Raw genomic sequence first — 18734 nt, forward strand, 5'->3', positions numbered from 1 at the left:
GTTTTTTTGTGTGTATTTATGAGAAAAAGACCTGCAATGTAAAAGTAATGAGTTGATTGGTTGGTTTGTTAAAATTCACAGTTCACCCCCCCCCCCCCCCCCCCCCCACTCTCCCCCACCCCCGCCCTCTCTCACCCCTCACCCCTCCTCCATCCCGGTGCGGGTCAGACAGGAACAATATGGCGCCGGGAGAAGCGTTAGCTTCTGGACGAGTCGCTGTCTGAGAGTCTGTCGATCCGGCAGGATGAACCTCTGCGCCCAGTACCTACGGTAAGCTCAGAGCGGTGCCACCTGTCCTCTCACCTGGCGGCACAGGACCGCTCAGACACGGACGGTTTAGACCGGCAGGGGAATTGTTTGGTTCGGTTGCTAACGCTAAAGCTAGCAGGTTTGGGGACCACCCCCTCAGCTTAACGTTGGCGCTGCCTAGCAGCTAACAGCTAGCTGCCCATATCAACAAACAGTCGATGCCGCCATCGGCGTCTCTTCACACGCGTTCAGTCGGATATTTGTGGTGTTTGATACGAGTCGGTGTCGCTGCAGGTAGATCTAACATTTGTTGTCTTTAGTTGATTTGAATTTAAGCTTAAATTTGTGTTTACCCGCCACAGAGAGACCAAGTGTGTTATTGCTAGCTAGCTTTAGCCTGCTAGCATCTTCCTGCGTACGTCAGGTTAGCATTAGCAAGCCGATGCGTTTACATATTAAATGTGGATAACACAGGCCTCCTCCGTGTTTTAATGAGCGGTTAATGTGTGTTTAGCTGTATGTTTAGCTGATGGACTCTGTGATTTAAATGTAGAGGTGTTCATTAGCAGCGTTGGGTGGTGGCTAACTGACGGTTTGTTTGTGTATATTTAGTCGCATTTTGGATCCAGGTGTTAGTCAGAGGCCGGTGCCACCACTGTGCCGGAACCCGCCGACATTTGATATGAGCTGTTAAATATATAAATGAAGCCACGGCGGCATCACGGTCACGGCTCTACCTGCGTTAGCTCATTGGATTGTCAGGAATGAGGAAGCGATATATATGTAACATGTTGTTAGTATGTGTGAGGTCAGGTGATGTGTGTCTCTCTCTGATGGTCCTGTCTAACCCCCTCCCTCTCTGTTTACATCCGAGCAGACAGGCAGAGGCCCTGAAAGCTGACATGACAGGTAGGTCTGATCATCGCCTCTTATATTCTCCTCTGTCAGTGTACCTGACTAGTTTGTATGTGCATGCTGTAGTTACCTGTTCTCACCTGTAATCATCCCGGGCTGCTTATGGATTTGCTTATTCACATGCAGTCAAATCCTGTGTCTTCACCATCACTGGGCAGAGAAACTTGATTTGTTGCCTCACCTTGGTGTGTTGAAGCAAAAGTAAAAAAGAAATTCCCAGTATGATTTTTCACAACCAGAGGTGACGCCTTCAGACTCGGTTTGTTCAGAACCTGAAGATATTCAGTCTACTATCAAAACAAGCAGCAAACCCTCACGTTTGACAAGATAAAAACAGCAGCAGATGGTATCATCATATTTCCTGAAAAGATTTCTAAAACAGTTATTCTGTTATTGAAATAGTTGCTCATTCCTGCTGAGTGGTCACAGTCTCTGTCTTGTTGCCTTGGGTCAGGCAATCCAGATATTTCACTAGGCCAAGTTGTTGAAAGTTGTAAACAGTGGGCTGATGACACTGATGGCTGCGTTCAGGGTGATGAAATAATGACATGTGATCTGGGGATTGTACCATCTCAGATTAGTGGGTTATCCCTCTCTCTTTGCGCTTAACTCAGGTTTTCTGGTATCACAAAGATGATTTTTAAACTTTTAAACTGGTTAGATCACCGTGGCAACAGATGCTGCACAGCTACCCAGCTCTGGAGCAGGTTCAACTTCATGACTTTTCATGATTCTCTCTGATTTTGCAACAGAGCCTGAAACCAAACGAGAAGAAAATCTGCAGATTAGTAAAAGATAATGAAAATAATCTGGGTTGCAGCTCTGAACATCTGGTTTGCCGGGGGAAGTCTGGCAGATGAGGAAAAACATGAGAAGGAGACTGAAAATTTCAAGTTCCCACAATTTTCAACTGATGCAGCATTTCAACCAACAAAGGTCTTTGTTAGACAAACACCAGTGTGAACAAAGTCGGTGTATATACAGATAAAGCATGACAGTTTCATCATTAATTAATGGATCACATGATAAAAGAGACTCTATCCACAGAGCAGGCAGCCCCTTCCCCACCTTTGATTGTCTGATTTGATTGATGATTGTCTTGACTGGTTTGTGTCCTCAGTTAATTAGAGCTGCGTGTTGAGTGTGACTTCTGTCCTTATCCGTAGCTGTAGTTCATGATGCTTCTCACTGTGGCGTCTTCCTGCTACACACCAGTCAGGATTTTTAAAAAGTTTTTACACGAGTGGGTCGATTTGTTTTCCCACAGACCGCACTGTTTGGCACGCTTCAGATTCACCGCTCACTTTACCTATTTTTACAGTGCAGCCTGATTATTAGAACAGAGCAGCAGCTTCTCATGGTGATTGTATTCCCGCCAGAGTGTCTGGTAGAGTCGGCTGCGCTCAGCCTGCGGGCCTGAGAGCGGTGTGACGGTTGTTACTGCGGAGTGGAGTTTTTTCTGGAGGACCGTCTGACACATCTGATGCTGATTACATGGATTTCCAGTCTAAACAGAAACACACAAACGTTTCCCACAACCAGGCAGACGCGTCTTTGATTCAGGCTTTTGTCTCCTTCAGGTCGACCAAATGCTCGTTAAATGTGTGGCTTGATGGTTTTCTGGTCATATTAATGCAAAATAATCAACCTCAAAAACATGGACCCAAGTTATGGTTGCATGACCTTAGATCAGACTCAGGACTGCAAATCCATCAAAAGAACTAAAAGTCCTTATGTGTAGTTTTTTTGTGTGTTTGTTGCAAAGATGGAGGGAAATTGTGCTTCCTGTCATGTGAGTGTTGCTGCACATGACACAAATAAATCTGTAACTTGTCAACTGAAAAGCTCAAGCTACTGACAGTTTTGTTAATGATCTCTTCAGGTGTGAGGAGTGTGTTGCTTTTTGTGTCAGTGTACATTTTGTCCTTCGGTTGTTGGTCAAAGACTGGAGGGACATCTTGTCATTGTTTTAACGAGCTCTGGCTTTAGCCTCTAATTGACTTATTATTTTTAGGCTGTTTCAGTATTTTTCAGCTTGAGGTTAGGTTATGGTTATTTCTCTGACTATCAATCGATCTGATTATTTTTCTATATAATGCTTTTGTCTGTAAACTGTCAGAAACCGATTGACCATCAGTCCAAAGATTTTCTGTTTCCAAAGATAGAACTAATATAGAACAAATCCCAGCTTTTGTGGAGCTGCAATCTGCAGGTGTTTGACAGGTTTGCTTAAAAAACGATTTCTGATCAGATTCATTCATTGATGAATCATTGCTTTCTACATTGTTTTTCTACAAAACCATTTTTGTTTCACTGAAAAAGTCAAACTTCTTAGATATGAAATGTTTTCTAAAGTTAAACAGTTGTGTGAGAAGTTTGTCTACAACTGACAGATTATGGTTTAAATCTGGAATTATCTTCTCAGACAACAAACCAACAAGTTTCAACTGATGTTTGATGCAAACTTTCACTGCTCAACAGTTTCTGATACTTCTGTCTACTCCACAAATGTTTTGAGGTTCAGTACTTAGCCCTGGGGATCCTAATTTTCCCAACCTGTCCTCCACCGCGCTCATTGTCCAGCTGACTTGCGTCTGTGTCCACTGTGTCCTGTAGATTCGAAGCTGGGGGCGGCAGAGGTGTGGACGTCTCGGCAGGCTCTGCAGGACCTCTACCAGAAAATGCTGGTGACTGATCTGGAGTACGCTCTGGACAAGAAGGTGGAGCAAGACCTGTAAGCTGCTCTGACTCCTACAGCACAGGACACACAACACTGTCAGAACCGAAATCACTTCAGAGAGAATCCAGTGTGTAGGCTTTAGTGCCATCTAGTGGTGAGGTTGCAGATTGCAAACAGCTGAATCCCCCTCCCCTCACCTCTTCCATAGGCAGCCCTCAGGTAACGAAACGTCTTTGGTTTGTCCTTTCTGGGCTACCGTAGAAACATGGCAGGCTTTGTGGAAGACGAAGACAATGATTCTTAGTTTCAGGCAGTTAAACACTGATGAAGACATAATTATGAATGTTACGTTTCATTTCTGCCAACTCATCCCTCTAAATCAGAGGTGTCCAAACTGTTCCACAAAGGACGGTGTGGCTGCAGGTTTTTGTTCCAACCAAGCAGCAGCACACCAGACTTGACTCATTTAATCAACTGATCTCAGTCTTCAGACAGTTGATTGGTCACACTGTTTGCTCTTCATTGGTTGGAACAAAAACCTGCAGCCACACTGGCCCTTTGTGGAACAGTTTGGACACCCCTGCTCTAAATCCTACACCCTGCCTGTTAAACACAGGCCTGTGTGGAGCTGGTGTATTCACAGACTCTGTTAGCACACAGTGCTTTCTTTAGTCCTAATCAGGTGTGTTTTCATGTCTTCTCTCAGGTGGAATCATGCTTTTAAGAACCAGATCACCACACTGCAGAGCCAGGCCAAGAACCGAGCCAACCCCAACCGCAGCGAGGTGCAGGCCAACCTGTCCTTGTTTCTGGAGGCAGCTAGTGGCTTCTACACACAGGTAAGAGCCAGCCTCAGAAGGGCTGGATGACTGTAACAGAACCTGAACGTCTAAGAACATGCAGTGCTTTGGCTCTGGGTGTTGTTGGGTTTCAGCTGTGTTTTACTAACACAGGTGAACGTGGTGTGGGGGGGTGGTGTGGGGGGGTGGGGTGGGGGTGTCATGAACAGACTCCCGGACAGACATCATCGTCATTCTAATCCCCTGCTGGGCAGGTGAGCGTAGTTGTTCAACAAACAAGGGAGTATGCGTGGCTGACACTGATGCTCTGTGACATTTACACGTAATGCAGTCGTATTGTGACAGAATGGACCAGAAGGTGAAGGAGACTGTCTCCAGCTGGTCCATCCTGTCAAACCAGCGGTGGCTCGTTTCTGTCCTCAGTCAGAAGATCGGTCTGTTGAAATTAGACGGACGGATGAATAGCACCTGCTCTTCTTCTCAGAAAAACAGCTCTCTGCTGAAAAAGATTACCTGATCATGAAGAACCTGCTGTACCCAAACATTACTGTAGTTAAACATCCACGTCAGAGAAACACTGTCCCTGCAGATTCAGACACAAACTCCTCAGAGCACTGGCTGAATGTGAGATGCTGGTAAACGTACTGCGTGTTTAGAACGTGGTGGATCAGATGAATGACCTCGTTTTCTGTTGTCTGCCAGCTGTTGCAGGAGCTGTGCACCGTCTTCAACGTGGACCTGCCGTCTCGCGTCAAATCGTCTCAGCTCGGCATCATCAGCAATAAACAGAGCAGCACCAGTGCCATCGTCACCCCACAGCCCAGCTCCTGCTCCTACATCTGCCAGCACTGCCTCGTCCACCTCGGAGACATCGGTGGGAAAACCCACGCGGCTTTTTATTTAGGACTGCAGCTAACTATTTACTCAATTGATTGATTGATTATTTATCTTGTCTACAAAATGCCTGAAAATTCTAAAATATCATCTCAGCTGTGTCTTATCAGAGTGAGCGGAGGAGAGGACGGACTTCTTTGTTTTTTTCTCAGTAATCGAACAAACATGCAGAACATGTTTCTGTGTTTCAGCTCGTTACCGTAACCAGACCAGCCAGGCGGAGTCGTACTACCGACATGCAGCTCAGCTGGTTCCATCGAATGGTGAGTGTGACGCACTGCACTGCAGACAGCAGCTGGTGTATATCTTCTGTGGGTTCTGTGTTTTGTCATCAGCTGTGTCAGTATGTGCCTTAGCCAGAGCAATAAATGAGCAGATGTCTCCATCATTTTTTACTTTGTTATACAGATTTACTGAAATTTTATTTACCCACTTCCCAAAGCTGTTAAACTCAGTGTAAAAAGCTCCATGTGAAATAACTGGTCCAGTCCTGCTGTTTCCAACCGTGGAACAGAAAACTTGGCCCGTCCTTCAGCCTAAACACACTGAAGAGCTCAGTGAGATTACAGCAGGTTCCCATCGGCTCTCGTGGTTGTAGTTTGTCTCTGTGGATGTGGTCTGACGCTCCTCTGTGGCTGCTCCAGGTCAGCCATACAACCAGCTGGCTATCCTGGCCTCCTCGAAGGGAGACCACCTCACCACCATCTTCTACTACTGCCGCAGCATCGCAGTCAAGTTCCCCTTCCCAGCAGCCTCGACCAACCTACAGAAGGCCCTGTCCAAGGCCCTGGAGAGGTAACAACACAGCAAATAAACGGATTACTGGAGGTTATTCCAGAAAACCAGAGGCAGGGAGAACAGCTTGTCTGGTGCTCAGCCTGAGGACTTGTTCTCTCTGAGAAGAAATGAAAGCCTCCAGAGAGTTTGGAACGTTACACTCTGATGTTTTCTAATGTTCGCTGTGTAAAATCCTCCATCCTCACTCTGTGTTTCTGCAGTCGTGATGAGGTGAAAACCAAGTGGAGTGTGTCAGATTTCATCAGGGCCTTCATCAAATTCCACGGTCACGTCTACCTGAGTAAGAGTCTGGACAAACTGGACGGTCTGAGGGAGAAACTGGAGGAGCAGTTTCAGGTAAAACAGAGAGAGAACGTCCAGCGCCCGGTGTTTCACACTCACTGTTTGGTGATGTGGCTTATGCACCTTTGTTTTTGTGTGTTTATGCAGAGGCTGATCCTGCAGAAAGCCTTCAGCTCTCAGCAGCTGGTCCACATCACAGTCATCAACCTGTTTGAGCTCCACCACCTCAGAGACCTGACGACTGACGTCAGTGAGCAGAAGTACAGCAGCGAGCAGCAGATCAGCTGGTTCCAGCTGCTCGGACTCTTCAGTAAGAACAGCATACGCTCCCATGATACTTCTAATACTCACTGAAAATACTGTTACTGCTATTACTGGTTAATTAATTACTGTGACCAATAGCAGTACTATAGATACTTCTAATACTTCCAAGTTTGACTTGCTTCCATACTGCTCGTATGCCTGGGGCAGCTGTGACTCAGGTGGTAGAGCGGGTCGTCCACTGAACAGAAGGCCGGTGTTTTGATCCCCGGCTCCTCTGGTCCGAGCAGCAGTGTAGAGGGGGAAGGTGTTACCTGCTTTACACACGTCCCCTAAACGCCTCACACGCAGGCTATCAGTAGATGCTAGCTAGGCAGCGGAGAAGCCTCTGGTCCCCGCTCTGACAGGTGTGTGTCCAGAAATGAGTTAGTGCGAAAGAAGAAGTTGTAGTGGAAGATTCATCTAAACCCAGTGATGTCATCTACCTGGGTGGGGCCCATGTGTGGGGAATTCTGGGATATCTGCCCTTTCTATCTTATCACATCACTACAAATGATGAGCGCCCCAGATGCTGTCTCTGCTGTGACGATGGTTGGGTGCTTTGTGGAGTCTGATGTGACTTCCTGTCTCCTCAGTGTCCTTCCTGGGCATCATGTGCAGCCGTGTTCTGCTCAACAAGAACAGGGGGGAGGAGATCATGGGGGAGTGTCCTCTGCCGGCCATCAAAGTTTCTCTGGACTGGCTCAAACTGAGACCCAGCATCTTCCACGAGGCCGCCATTGACAAGAGACAGTAGTAAGTCTGATGTCCCCCTGTCTTTGAATCAGCAGAGTTTTAGAACATTTGGTGGTTTCTGTGCAGTGAATGTCTCGCTGTTTGATTTGTTCTGTCCTGACACTTCTCTTCCTGTCTCTCAGTATTTGGCCCTGGCTGGTCTCCATCCTCAACAGTTTCCAGCCCAAGGAGGACGATGTGTCCTGTTCCTCAGGTGGGACACATCCTGGTGTTGATTATTTTAATTTGAATTATGTACAGATGCACAGTAACTGCAGTAGTTTTTGTATATGAGTTGTTTTTTGCTGAAGGTGCGTTTGTTTTCTTCTCAGTCACACCCCTGCCAGAGGAGTTTGAGCTTCAGGGTTTCCTGGCTCTCCGGCCCGCTCTGAGGTACAGAGGCATGAGTATTCCCTCGGACAGTAATCAGTCATTTTGTGCCCATGTACTGATATCTGTTGGTGTTTCAGGTCTCTGGACTTCACTAAAGGTCATCAGGGCATCCTGGTGGACAGAGACGGCCTGCCGGTCCACACCCGACACCAGAGACTCATCGGTCTTGGCAAGTGGGTGGCCGACAACCAGCCAGGGTGAGTGTTCCTCTGATTCCACAGAGGGTGGGTGGTGTGGATCAGATTAGATCGTCCAGCAGCTCAGTCTCACTGGCAGACAGAGCTCAGTGCAGCCAGCTGCTCTCTGTCTCTGTCTGTCCACCATGATTTTTGTCCTTTGTTTCCAAACTGATGTTAAACTTCAGTTTGAGCTTTTCACCTCTTTGTTTTTCAACCTTCCACTTGAACGAACTAAACAGTTGAATTAGCGGTGCTAACCGCGTGACAAACATCCTGAGTAAGTCATTTCAGAGGCGAGGGGTCAGAGGTCACGGCCTCCTGACAGGACATTTCCTCTCTGCAGGTTGATTCAGTGCAGAGTGAGCGAGGACGGTCTCCTCGTCTTCATTACCGACATTCCAGAGCAGGCCATCGAGGAGCCGCAGGAGAAGGAGGCGGCCGTTCTGCAGGAGTCGTCCAACGGTGAGCAGATGCCCAACGACGGCGGAAACTCCGGCCTGAAGTCGGTGCTGTCGGCGGGGAAGACGCAGAGCTCGTGGCCGGACGGGAGCGACCGACCCGTCGTCACCTTCAAGGAGAACATCAGACCCCGAGAGCAGAGCCGCGAGCCAGCGCGGAACCATCATCAGAAGGATGGTGGCAAAGAGCGCAGAGACTTCGCTAAGGGCAACGGGGCTTCTGGGAAAGGAGAGCTGAAGAGGGACGGGAAGAGGAAGAGCGAGCTGAAGAAAACCGGTCATGAGAAAACTACTGATGCTGGAAAACAGGTAGAGACGCCAAACTGTTACACCTGTCCTCAGCACCGAGAGCTGCTCAGCTGCGTTCAGTATCAAACAGCAGCAGCGTCCAAGCAGCTGATCATGTGGTTTGACCTGTTTTCTGTCCTTCAGGTGAAGGCTCAGACGGAGCTGAGGAAGACTCCGGTGTCTGAGGCGAAGAAGACCCCCGTCACTCAAACTCAGACCACATCCTCCCAGTTCATCCCCATCCATCATCCTGGAGCCTTCCCACCACTGCCCAGCAGACCAGGTACACACACACACACACACACACACACACACACACACAGAGTTGTCCGTCTGCATCTGATGTAGTTAACACTTGTGTTTTAATCAGTGCATCTGACTCCAGAGGCTGAGTGACAGCTCACACTTTTCCTCAAGTGTCTTTTTGTCCAGTGGGAAAATGTTCAACAGAACATGATTGGTTCCTGATCGGTTCCTGATTGGTTCCTGATCGGTTCCTGATTGGTTCCTGATTGGTTCCTGATCGGTTCCTGATCGGTTCCTGATTGGTTCCTCTGCAGGTTTCCCACCCTCAGCCTATGTGATCCCTCCCCCGGTGGCATTCCCTGGGCTTCAGGTGAATCCGAGCTTCACCTTCTCCACCGGAGTGTCCGTCCCTGGACCTTTCCTCCAGCCGGCTGTCCACTCCCAGGCCGGCACACAGGTCCAGGCTGGGAAGCAGTCCCACATTCCCTACAGTCAGCAGAGGCCCTCAGGGCCGGGGCCAGGTCAGGGGCCTGGGTCCTCGGGGCAGGGTCCAGTGCTCATGAACCAGGGCCCCTCCCAGAGTCAGCAGCCCCAGGGCCAGCCACCCTCCCAGCAGGCTTTGCAGCAGTCGGTCCAGCTGCAGGTTCAGGCACTGAGCCAGCAGCAGCAGTCTCCCACCAAACCGGTTCAGCAGGTCGGCCTGGGGAAGAGTCCACCTCACCACCCGGGACTGCAGCAGGTCAGATCACATGGTTCTCATCAGCCCCCTCTCTTATCTGGATTTTTACATATTATCGTGCTCCCCATGTTTGCACTGCGTATCTGTCTCTGCGTGTCCGTCTCTGCGTGTCCGACTCTGCGTGTCCGACTCTGCGTGTCCGTCTCTGCCTGTCCGACTCTGCCTGTCCGACTCTGCCTGTCCGTCTCTGCCTGTCCGACCCCGCCTGTCTGACTCTGCCTGTCCGACTCTGCGTGTCCGTCTCTGCCTGTCCGTCTCTGCCTGTCCGTCTCTGCCTGTCCGTCTCTGCCTGTCCGACTCTGCCTGTCCGACTCTGCCCGTCCGTCTCTGCGTGTCTGACTCTGCCTGTCTGTCTCAGCAGTACATGCAGGTCCAGGACCAGCCGACTCAGATGTGGAACCAGGCGCAGGCAGCCCTGCAGAAGATGAATCCCATGCAGATGTCCCTGAAACAGGCGCAGCAGCAGCAGCAGCCGCAGCAGCAGCAGCAGCAGCAGCAGGCCTTCTACATGACAGCTCAGGACCCTCTGAAACTGTACGAGCACCAGCTGCAGCCGCCCACCCAGCCACAGCTCTCCAACATGGACAAGAAGATCAAGTACCCTGACGTCAAGATGCAGGACTTCTACTGGGAGCCGTCCTACAGGATGGGAGACGGTCTGGCTGTAATGGCAGACAGGATGAAGAGACCCCCACCAGGTGGTATCTGTTCAGAGCAGGACACCTCTGCCGGGCCCCGGGGGCCCCCATTTGAGGTGAGACTCTCTGTGGGACAGTGAGGGAGGAGGAGGTCCTCCCATGCTGCCTTTCTGTCTCTGTGCTGCGTTTTTTTTCCTGCTCAGGTTTTTCCTCGTACTTGTCTCTTTTCTGATTATGAAGTTTTGTTTTTTTTTCATTTCAAATACATTGAACCGTGTTTTTGAAGTACCTTGTACTGGTCTGGATGTCAGGTCTGGCTCTGCAGCAGAGTTTGTTTCTGGGTACTGGGAAGCAAAAACAAATCCCCAAGTCCCAGTGGCCTTATCAATGCATCTTACCCCAAAGAGAAATAAAATAACATCTAAACATCAGAAATAAATATGAGATACATGCTGTAGATCTGTGAGTTACAGCAGCCACAGCTGGAACAGACGGATACACACAGAATTCAAATAGTTTGGTTCATCAGATAAGATCAGTGCCTGCATCTGAAGTGTTTGAGAGATATAGTAAGGACAGGATCATGTGTAGATGTGTGTGACTGTGATTAGGGATCCTGAATAAAAGACTCAGAGTCAGATAGAAACAGTGGAACCAGACACAGTCGGAGAGTCAGTGCACTGAGTCACGCTGGAACTGAAATTCTGCAAGAACAGAAAACAAGTTCCTTTGTTCTGAAAAAGGGAAAATATCTGCTCGCTCTGAAGATTGTTTCCAGTTGTTCAGGAGGTTTGAGTGTTACCAGGTGTGATTTGTCCTGTTCCCTCAGGTTTCCTGTGTGATGTTGAACTGTCTCTGATCTGTTTTTAGCTTCCAGGCTTCTGTAGCTTTCAGCGTAACTTTCCTTCTTTTCACCTCTGTCTCACCAGCTTGCTTTCTTTCTTTTTCTCTTCTTTTTTTTACCCCCTCTCTCTCCTCCTTCTTCCCGTTCTTTTTCTTCTTGCTTCATCTCTCACTAGGACAACAAGAGCTCGCCTCTTCTACCTCCTGACCTGTTAAAAACTCTAGCAGATTTTGAGGAGGAGGAGGAGCTCGTCTTTACTAAGCCTCCTGATTTCTTCCAGGCCCTGGCTGGCCCTCTTAGCACTGCTCCTGGACCAAACATATTTGTATGTAGCCCTGTCTTCCACATCCAACCCCCACCCCACCCCCACCCTGAACCCCCGACCCCCTGCATCCAGTGCCATCCTGGTCCCAGGTCACACTCTGCTCAGCAGTTTGCCTCTCCACCTTGTGATATTAGATGTATAAGTGTATAAGAATAATCATTCAATCAGTCAGTCAATCAGTCAGTCAGTCAGTCAGTCAGTCAGTCAGTCAGTCAGTCAGTCAGTCAGGCAGGCAGGCAGGCAGGCAGGCAGGCAGGCAGTCAGTCAGTCAGTCAGTCAGTCAGTCAGTCAGTCAGTCAGTCAGTCAGTCAGGCAGTCAGTCAGTCAGGCAGTCAGGCAGTCAGGCAGTCAGTCAGTCAGGCAGTCAGTCAGTCAGTCAGGCAGTCAGGCAGGCAGTCAGGCAGTCAGGCAGTCAGTCAGTCAGGCAGTCAGTCAGTCAGTCAGGCAGTCAGGCAGGCAGTCAGGCAGTCAGGCAGGCAGTCAGGCAGTCAGGCAGTCAGGCAGGCAGTCAGGCAGTCAGGCAGTCAGTCAGGCAGTCAGGCAGTCAGGCAGTCAGTCAGGCAGTCAGGCAGGCAGGCAGTCAGGCAGGCATTCAGTCAGGCAGTCAGTCAGGCAGGCAGTCAGGCAGTCAGGCAGGCAGGCAGGCAGTCAGGCAGGCAGGCAGTCAGGCAGTCAGGCAGTCAGGCAGGCAGTCAGGCAGGCAGTCAGGCAGTCAGTCAGGCAGTCAGTCAGGCAGGCAGGCAGTCAGGCAGGCATTCAGTCAGGCAGTCAGTCAGTCAGGCAGTCAGGCAGTCAGGCAGGCAGTCAGGCAGGCAGTCAGGCAGTCAGTCAGTCAGTCAGGCAGTCAGGCAGTCAGGCAGTCAGGCAGTCAGGCAGGCAGTCAGGCAGTCAGGCAGGCAGTCAGGCAGTCAGGCAGGCAGTCAGGCAGTCAGGCAGTCAGTCAGGCAGTCAGGCAGTCAGGCAGTCAGGCAGGCAGTCAGTCAGGCAGTCAGTCAGGCAGTCAGTCAGTCAGGCAGGCAGGCAGTCAGGCAGGCAGGCAGGCAGTCAGTCAGGCAGTCAGGCAGTCAGGCAGGCAGGCAGTCAGTCAGGCAGGCAGTCAGTCAGGCAGTCAGTCAGTCAGTCAGGCAGTCAGGCAGTCAGTCAGGCAGTCAGGCAGTCAGGCAGTCAGGCAGTCAGTCAGGCAGTCAGGCAGTCAGGCAGGCAGTCAGGCAGTCAGGCAGGCAGTCAGGCAGGCAGGCAGGCAGTCAGTCAGGCAGTCAGTCAGGCAGGCAGGCAGTCAGGCAGGCAGGCAGGCAGTCAGGCAGTCAGTCAGGCAGTCAGTCAGTCAGTCAGGCAGTCAGGCAGTCAGGCAGTCAGGCAGTCAGTCAGGCAGGCAGTCAGTCAGGCAGGCAGTCAGTCAGGCAGGCAGGCAGTCAGTCAGGCAGTCAGTCAGGCAGTCAGTCAGTCAGTCAGGCAGTCAGTCAGTCAGTCAGTCAGGCAGTCAGTCAGTCAGGCAGTCAGTCAGGCAGTCAGTCAGTCAGGCAGGCAGTCAGTCAGGCAGGCAGTCAGTCAGGCAGGCAGTCAGTCAGTCAGTCAGTCAGTCAGTCAGTCAGTCAGTCAGGCAGTCAGGCAGTCAGGCAGTCAGTCCAAAATGCAGCTTGTCTGTTGTGCTGTCCGACCTGAGGCTGAGCAGAGGCTGTGACACTGTCAGGATTTATTTCAGCTTTGTGTGAGTTGAAGTGGCTTTTGAACAACCTGCATGTTGTGGCTTTACTCATATCCTGCATGATGTGATGTGTTCGAAAATCTGCATTTCAAAATACAGCGGATGGCGTGATGAAGTCATGATGAAAGAGTGACAGATCAAAGAGGAGGAATCCAAAAAATAAAAGCACAGAGAAGAGATTTTAAATGAGCTCAGGGTTTTCTAACCTTTATCCCTCAAACAGTCTGTGTCTGGACTTTTATTGTGAAAGAGCTGCTGGAACATGGTTCGCTCTGATGCTTTCGAGTTAACCTGGAATTTAAAAGCAGCTCAGTAAATCCAGAGCTGTGTCGCAGGACTGTGCTCGACTTCCTGCAGGTCTGCTGTATGAAGGGAGTGAAACAAAGTGTGCAATGTTGTCCAGCAGCTGTGTCTTTGTCCTCATGCTGTCTGTCCCTCGTCTCTGCAGCTGCCAAATCAGACCAGGATGGAGAGCGGCCCCGACGTCGTCAGCCAATCATCTTCTCTCCTGCCCATTCCTGGCTTCCCCATGCAGGTCAGAGCAGCAGCTACATCACAAACAGTCATACACTACATGGCCAAAAGTATGTGGACAGCTGAACACTGCACCACATGATGGTTGAACATTGATCTGCTGTAACTACCATTCATGTTTTCTGTGGCCTGATGACGTCATTAGATAAGACGAGACAAACCTTTATTCGTCCCACGACGACGAAACAGCATCCGTCACAGCAGCAAAGAGACAGAGTCACTCGGATTATACAACAATTTATCAAAATGTCCAAAATGTAAAGACTCATTTACCGGAAAAATAAATACTATACACAGTGAGTAAGAGACGCCATCAAGGTGCATTATGGGGGATGCTCAATCTGGTGTTGCAGGTGTTTGATGCTAAAGGACAGAATATGTCCAGAAATGATTGATCCCTGCAGGACAGGGATGAAGACAGTCAGTCAGAGGTCGGGTGTGACTGTATCTTGGTTTGTCCACCGGAGGGCAGCATTGGTATTTATTCACAGTGGATCCAGCAAACGCACATGACCCCTGACACAGAAGCGTGATGTCACGTCCTGGATCAGAATATCTCACGTCTCCGTGTTTGTCTTTGTGTTCAGGAGTACAACCAGAACAGCATCTTCAGTCAGGCCTACGGCAAGAACCTGCCACCCAGCTCCAAGCCCGATGCTCCCATGGTGCACCAGGAGCCGTCCCTCTACTCCCTCTTTGAAGGGACTCCGTGGTCCCCCTCCCTCCCTGCCAGCTCAGGTACATCACACCTGTAGAGACATAAAGTAGAACATTTCCACCTTAATCACTGTAGCATGTCTTTGATGTGAGATGTGTTCTGATTGGCAGACCACTCCACCCCAGCCAGCCAGTCCCCTCACTCCTCCAACCCCAGCAGCCTGCCGTCCTCCCCACCCACACACAACCACGGCGCCATGCCCTTCTCTAACTTTGGGCCCATTGGCACCCCGGACAGCCGGGACCGCAGGGTAGTGGACCGCTGGAAGGCTGACAAGACCGGTGAGGGTGGGACAGGGTCCTCAGGGTCCTGAGGGATAATTTAGACACTTAAAATCTTAATTTTCAGACTGAGAAGAAACTGAAATATTTACATTGAGATGCAAAAAAGGAAAAAAAGGATTTTGATTTCTGAAACAGAATAATTGTAATGAACAGTATCACATCTGAATAATTAGCCTTTTTATGTTTGATGTTTATTTTTGTTTTTCAGGAGCGGTGACTGGGTTCGGCCTGGACTACCTGCCGGCTGCAGCCTCCTCTGCAGCTTCTGACACCAGCTGGCACCAGACCGGGCCGAGCGGCAGCTCCTGGACCAATCAGGAGTCTCCTATGGAGGAGTCGTCCTCCACCGTGCTGCTCGACAGCTTCAAGGTCCTACACGTCCCTGCGGGCGCTTTGCTTCGGTTTTATCGTTCCTGACACAGTTTGTTGAGAAGCGTCGTTGCACAGAAACAGACACAGTGACACCACGTGACGTTAGACTCAGCTTCACTGCTTTCAACACCAGAAGCAGGTTTATTGATACTGATTGATTACTGATTGGTCTGATCGTAGTCCAGCTACAGCTCAGGCTTTTCTCTCTGTCAGAGTTAAAACTTTTATTTAAATGATTTAAATGAAGCTTTGCTGAAATCTGATCCTCCTGCCCAAAGCCCCAGAACATTCTCACTTTACCGTCACATTCGAAACCAAAAAGCAGGAAATACTCACAGCTGCTAATTCATTTACCGATGCTTTGTTTCAGCTCTTTAATAAACAAAAGGTTAAAGCTGTGGATACAGGACTGAAATCACAGACAGGTGAGTGTGTCCGTCTGACTCCGTGCTCTCCTCTCTCCTCTGCAGTCCATCTGGTCGAGCTCCATGATGCAGCCGGGCCCGTCGGCGCTGGAGCAGCTCCTCCTGCAGCAGAAGCAGAAGCAGCAGCGAGGTCACGGCACCATGAACCCGCCTCACTGAATGGCAGCCGGAGGCGGCGCTTTGTGTCCGGACGTCAAAACAACCACCACCAGGAGAAACGGGAGGGAGAAAAACGAAGTTTGACGAAGACGAGCTCCAATTAAAATGGAAAATTAAACCGGTGAGAATCGGTGGAGGCTGGGGAGGTGATACGACCCCCCGACGAGGCTGAAACACCACCCCACCCCCCTCGGCTGTCGAGGAGCGGTGACGCCCCTCCTGGATCGGAGGGCGCGGGATCTCTTCACCCATGGTGTCACGTGTCACGCCACCGCCAGGTTTCCTTCAACCCGCGGAAATCTGAACATTGAGGAACATAACCCCCCCTCACCACCATTGTCCCCCCGGATTTGGACAGACGCCACATCTCCACAGCTCCTCTCTCATCTGGAAGAACGCCTTCTTTCCTTGGAACAAAAAAAAAAAAAAAAAAAGCCACCTCCTGGACGTCTGCTCGGTCCCGTCGGAGCGCCGGTTTTTAGCGTCTCCACCGCCGCAGACTGAAGCGAGGGCGCTGTGAGAGAGCGAGGACGGTGTGGTGGTCACGTTCAGGGGGGGACGCCAGGTGAAGCACCGGGGGACAAAATAACAGACTGGACTTTCTGATCTCTCCATTCATTTTCATTACTGTGGAGGAGGAGGGGGAAGGCTCTGTAGCTGATTGGTTGAATGAAGGAAAGAAAGGACGGTTTGGGTTACAGCTATATAAATATATAAATAAATATATATTGCCATAGTTGGACTTTAAACGGGCCTTGTCTCTTAGCCGTGTTGTGAGAATCAGGACTGGACGCTGCTTTGTGAAGCCAGGTGTGTGACCTCACCTGGACCGATGCTCGCTCGACGTCCGATGTTTTTGAGGGAAGAGCCGTGAGACCCGACCGTGGGACGGCTTTGTGTCGCCAGTAAACGTCATGGGAAAGGAAGACGTACGAGGGAGGGGGGCTAAGGACACAAACCCCGTCAGTCTTAGGGGTAGTATTATCGTTAGCTTACAGAGTCGCAGATATTAACAAAAAAAACCTGTATTTTGTGATTTGTTCGTAGCAGTTTTAGCTTCATGCCCTCTGAGGTGAACACAGGTGTGTCTGTTAGCTTTCAGCTTAAATATTTTCCTGGTTCTCTTCCTCTTTGGCCTCTTCTTCCTGTTTCTTCTTTATTTAATGAAGAAAAAAAAAAACTAAAGAAAAGATGGAACCCTGCTCGCTTTCTGAACCTGCACTTCCTGTTTCTTTCTGTTCATGTTCGGCCTTTTTACTAGTTGTAAGCAGCTGTGTCTGCTCTGTGCCTGCTCACTGTCCCATTACTACTGACCGCTGTAAAGGTTAGCACGAGGCCGCGGGCGGAGGGCCGGGCAGACAGGCAGGTAGACAGGTAGACAGACAGGTGTGTACAGGTCGTTGGCTCAGCCTGAATGTTTTCCACTATCTCTTCTTCAGTAACCGCTGAACGACTGCAGCTCGACCCTGTGCAGCTGGTGTGTAATGGACTGTAGTGTGTGGAGGCCCCGCAGCTCTGCTGTCATTCACCTGGTACCTGAAGAACCCGTTCAGCCTCAGAGTCCCAGGAACTACAGAGAACCAAGCTCAGGACCCAGAGTCCCGTCTGTGCAGTGAAGATCTGATCTTTTATTCATGTGTTGAACGGTGAAACCGAAGCGTCTGTAACAGATTAGAAAAAGCTGTTTAATGGTTATGTTTGTTAACGGTTCATCTCCTGGTGATTATCAGCTGTCGATTGATGTGTTGGCAGCTCTGAGCTCTGCTGAGGCTGCCGGAGCAGGAAGGATTAATCCTTTATCAATATATTGGTGATTATTTTTCTGCTGTTGGACTAATTGATTAATCAGCTAATTGTTCAGCCCTGCGTTTTGTCTGGCAGGAGACAGGCAGAGGGGGGAGGTGGGACTGAAGACGCCGCAGGTATAAAAATAGAAAACAGCTCCTGCTCCATCTTTGTTTTCATTTTCTTATCAAACCTAAGAAAAGTTTCTGAGTTCTCTGAAAAGGTTCCTGGGTTCCTGAACAGGTTCCACTGACCGTGTACAGCAGCTACCTGCCGTCAGCCCTCGTAGCTTCAGAGCCAGTCAGAAAGCAGCGAGTGACAGCCAGCCAATCACGGCGCTCCGAGGCTTTGGGCTTTAGCAGGATGAGGTGGTTTAGACTGCAGCACTGTAAGAAGCTTCCTGTCTGGGTTAAAGCAGGAAGTGGTTTTCTATCTGGAAGTGTAAGTTTCATCGTTTAGTTGTGAGGGATTAAAAAATAAAAGCCTGTTTTTATTTTCCCATCGAGGGCGTTTTATTACAGCAGACTGCAGAGACGTGTCTGTTTTCCCTGTGATTGTGCTTTTCATGTTGCATTTACAAAATGTATTTGAAAACTAATAAAGATAAAATACTGAATGTGAGGTGGAAGAAGAAGCAGCGCCGAGGAGAGCAGAGAGCCGTTAGCTCTGTCTGAAGCTCACACCTGGATCTGGACCGGGCCGCTTCTCGTTGCCTTTTGGTTGGTCTTTTATTTTGAAGTAAGAACTAAATGGACTGTGACCTGGCGGTGAGCTTCCTCTCTGAGGTGTTCAGGAGGCTTCAGGCTGTCGGCGGCAGATCTGTGGTGGAGTCTGAGAGTTTCTGACGGGAAACTGAGGCTTTTTGTGTTTGTCTCTCTGTAAACTTTCAGAACTGGTGGAATCAGCCTTTAAATAAATGTAAACTATGTTCTCCCTTCACTCTGTGTCCATTTTCATTTCTTTGTTCAGTGCCGTTTGCAGTCTGTGCT

At 49.8% G+C, this 18734-nt stretch overlaps 1 protein-coding gene across 4 annotated transcripts; it reads left to right on the forward strand.

The window, feature by feature from the left end:
* The first annotated feature begins 178 nt into the window (after positions 1 to 178).
* Positions 179 to 18684, forward strand: smg7 (SMG7 nonsense mediated mRNA decay factor). 4 transcript variants are annotated; one of them, XM_041055689.1, is made up of 23 exons: positions 179 to 270; positions 1127 to 1158; positions 3781 to 3898; positions 4551 to 4683; positions 5347 to 5518; positions 5730 to 5801; positions 6183 to 6333; positions 6537 to 6672; positions 6766 to 6928; positions 7515 to 7674; positions 7797 to 7867; positions 7986 to 8046; positions 8124 to 8243; positions 8569 to 8992; positions 9116 to 9254; positions 9532 to 9956; positions 10315 to 10710; positions 11614 to 11763; positions 13917 to 14003; positions 14590 to 14740; positions 14831 to 15001; positions 15213 to 15373; positions 15847 to 18684. In XM_041055689.1, exons 1-23 carry the CDS (start codon positions 245 to 247, stop codon positions 15958 to 15960), a joined length of 3633 nt encoding a protein of 1210 aa, XP_040911623.1. In that variant the 5' UTR covers positions 179 to 244; the 3' UTR covers positions 15961 to 18684. The 4 variants fall into 4 exon arrangements, with proteins under 4 accessions (XP_040911623.1, XP_040911624.1, XP_040911625.1 ...); XM_041055690.1 differs by having other exon boundaries at positions 191 to 270; positions 10318 to 10710; XM_041055692.1 differs by lacking the exon at positions 179 to 270 and adding an exon at positions 434 to 543.
* The last annotated feature ends 50 nt before the right edge of the window (positions 18685 to 18734 follow it).

Source organism: Toxotes jaculatrix, chromosome 14 (assembly GCF_017976425.1).
Source record: "Toxotes jaculatrix isolate fToxJac2 chromosome 14, fToxJac2.pri, whole genome shotgun sequence".
NCBI lineage: Eukaryota > Metazoa > Chordata > Actinopteri > Toxotidae > Toxotes > Toxotes jaculatrix.

Bases quoted from the DNA above. Each gene is read 5' to 3' on its own strand.
- smg7 (XM_041055689.1), top strand. From the start codon at position 245: ATGAACCTCTGCGCCCAGTACCTACG. The intron at 8,047-8,123 runs GTACAGAGGCAT...TTGGTGTTTCAG, and splicing joins GCTCTCCGGCCCGCTCTGAG to GTCTCTGGACTTCACTAAAG. The intron at 14,741-14,830 runs GTACATCACACC...TCTGATTGGCAG, and splicing joins CTCCCTCCCTGCCAGCTCAG to ACCACTCCACCCCAGCCAGC.